Source organism: Wasmannia auropunctata, unplaced genomic scaffold, assembly GCF_000956235.1.
Source record: "Wasmannia auropunctata unplaced genomic scaffold, wasmannia.A_1.0 LD336071.1, whole genome shotgun sequence".
NCBI lineage: Eukaryota > Metazoa > Arthropoda > Insecta > Hymenoptera > Formicidae > Wasmannia > Wasmannia auropunctata.
The window spans coordinates 496,602-498,770 of record NW_012026819.1 but is presented as its reverse complement, the minus strand read 5'-3'; the positions used below and the strand labels follow the sequence as shown (position 1 = coordinate 498,770).

Sequence of the window (2,169 nt, the reverse complement as noted above, 5' to 3'; positions counted from 1 at the left end):
TGTCGCTTTTGAATCAAGGATACGATATATCAATTATATTGATAATTTTAAACTTATCCTGAAATATGTGTATCGTCAGCGTTATTAGTAAAGGGCTTAATTTGAAGACGTGGGATAAATTGCGGATAATTCATTGTAATTATCATGCAAGTTCTGTTTTATTTATATTGTACATTATATATAACATATATTATAACGCACGGATATTAAAACGTAGTTTTAAAGTACATTATGCATAGTAATAGTTTCTCAAAGGTATAGTTAGTAATTTTTTATCTGTCTTAATCTAAGAATCATTATTTCTGTCTCTATTAAAAATAAAGATCAAAAAAAGACATACATTTGTTATCAAGAATTACGAAACTGCGAAGATATTTACATTAAAATTACATTCTTAAAGAGGTCTCAAAGATCTTATACCTAAAACAAAAGCTTTGAAATTAGAGGATCTTCTTTTATTTTACAATATTGCAATGTTGGTTATTATGACGGTCAACTCAATGTAACTTCTTTCCAATAAATTTGTTATTGTCGACCCATTCGTACTTCTTGCAACTGTTCATGCAATCCGTTTCTTCAAGACTGAAATGTGTATATTCCAATTAAGCTGAGTCGGAATTTTTATATTTTAAGATATATTTAACATGTTAAAAATAATTCAACTAAATTCTATACGCTATATATCCTACAAGATTCTTTAAGAAACAAGTTAAATAAACTTAGAACTTTTATCTCTTTAAGCTTGCGATACTTATAAGTAAGAATTAATCAGACAGCTTGATATTATATCAATATAATAAATGTTAATAAATTGTCGTTCATCGCAATATCTCCATCACCGCACCACTTTGTCCCTAATGCATATCATTGGCGGAAAGAAAACAGACATTAGAAAGCCCATTTATTAATATCAAATTGTCAATCCTTCTTTTGTCACAAATACGTACGCACTTAATTACATAAGTATCTTTTATTCTCATTAATTTCTTAAGTAGATAGAAGGCTATGAATTGATACAAATTAATAATAAAAGAATATATGCAATTGATTTAAAAAATTAATTTTATTTTCTGTAATTTATATTTTATCACAGTTCCTAATTGACACATATAAATTTTAAAATTGATGCGAGAGCAATTAAAAAATAATCTTTTAATATAATTATAGATCTTGAACTGCCCGTGTCTCGTAACTCGTAAATATTTGCAATTAGATAGTTTTTTGTTAAAACTAGTAGAATATGTATGTAAAATTCTCATAGAATTAGAAGCACCAAGACCCTGCTACCGTTTATTGGTCTTCTCTCAATTTATTGTGTTAAAATAGATATCTGTTATTATGTTTTCAATTCTTTTTAATGTTGTTTCTGTAAGAATTATTTTATTAATTATCATAAAAAAGGCACATTGCGAAAAGGCGAAATGCAGAAAATTATTTAATCAATTCCTTAACTGAAATATAGAATCAGTATTTCGCAAAAAAAGTCGTTTCAATCAATCTTTTTTTTTATCTTCATTTTTCACGTAAACTAATTGACTTTTCTTAAAAATATAAGAACATAGAATATTAAAATATTGATAAAAAAGATATTAATACCAAATCTACTAAAAGCAAATCCTGTAACAGCGAATTATTTGAATTATATACACAATATTCTGTACACATTGTGTACAGGAATATTCTGTAAACATCTAATAAAACTACCTTTCCACTTTTAAATGGAGAGGAATTTTTTTTACAAGATATTCATTTTTATTATTTATAGTACTCTTTCTGCAAGCTGAAGATGATCGAATTACCTGGAAAGATTGCCCTCATCTTGACTTCTAGATCTGTTAGGGATCCTCTTATACTTTAGATTCTTCTTGCGAATTTTCTCGCGAATCTTCTCCCGAACTTTTTTGCGAATCTTTTTTGTTCTTTCCGAAAAGATTGCCCAGCTCGAAGGGCAACGTAATATTTTTCAGCCTATCGAATAGCGACTCTATTTCTTTTATTCCTGCTTTGACAGGCGCAACTTTGTCGGAACCAGGTTTGATATTTTCATCTTCGTATTCTGGTTTAACGTTTTCACAATCGCCAAATTGCACGGCGATGCTGAGGAAGAAGAGCACGAAGAGGCAAACGAATACACGTGACATCGCGTTGTCTAATCACCCAGAATAAATG

The 2,169-nt window shown here is 28.6% G+C and overlaps 1 protein-coding gene across 1 annotated transcript in view; it reads right to left on the bottom strand.

The window, feature by feature from the left end:
- LOC105449847 (phospholipase A2 large subunit-like) overlaps positions 1-2,163 on the bottom strand; it is a 4,482-nt gene extending 2,319 nt beyond the window's left edge. The window contains exon 1 of the mRNA XM_011689253.1: positions 1,800-2,163. Coding sequence (XP_011687555.1) covers positions 1,800-1,818 — 19 coding nt within the window. The 5' untranslated portion in view covers positions 1,819-2,163. The remainder of the gene's footprint in view (positions 1-1,799) is intronic.
- Positions 2,164-2,169: the final 6 nt, after the last annotated feature.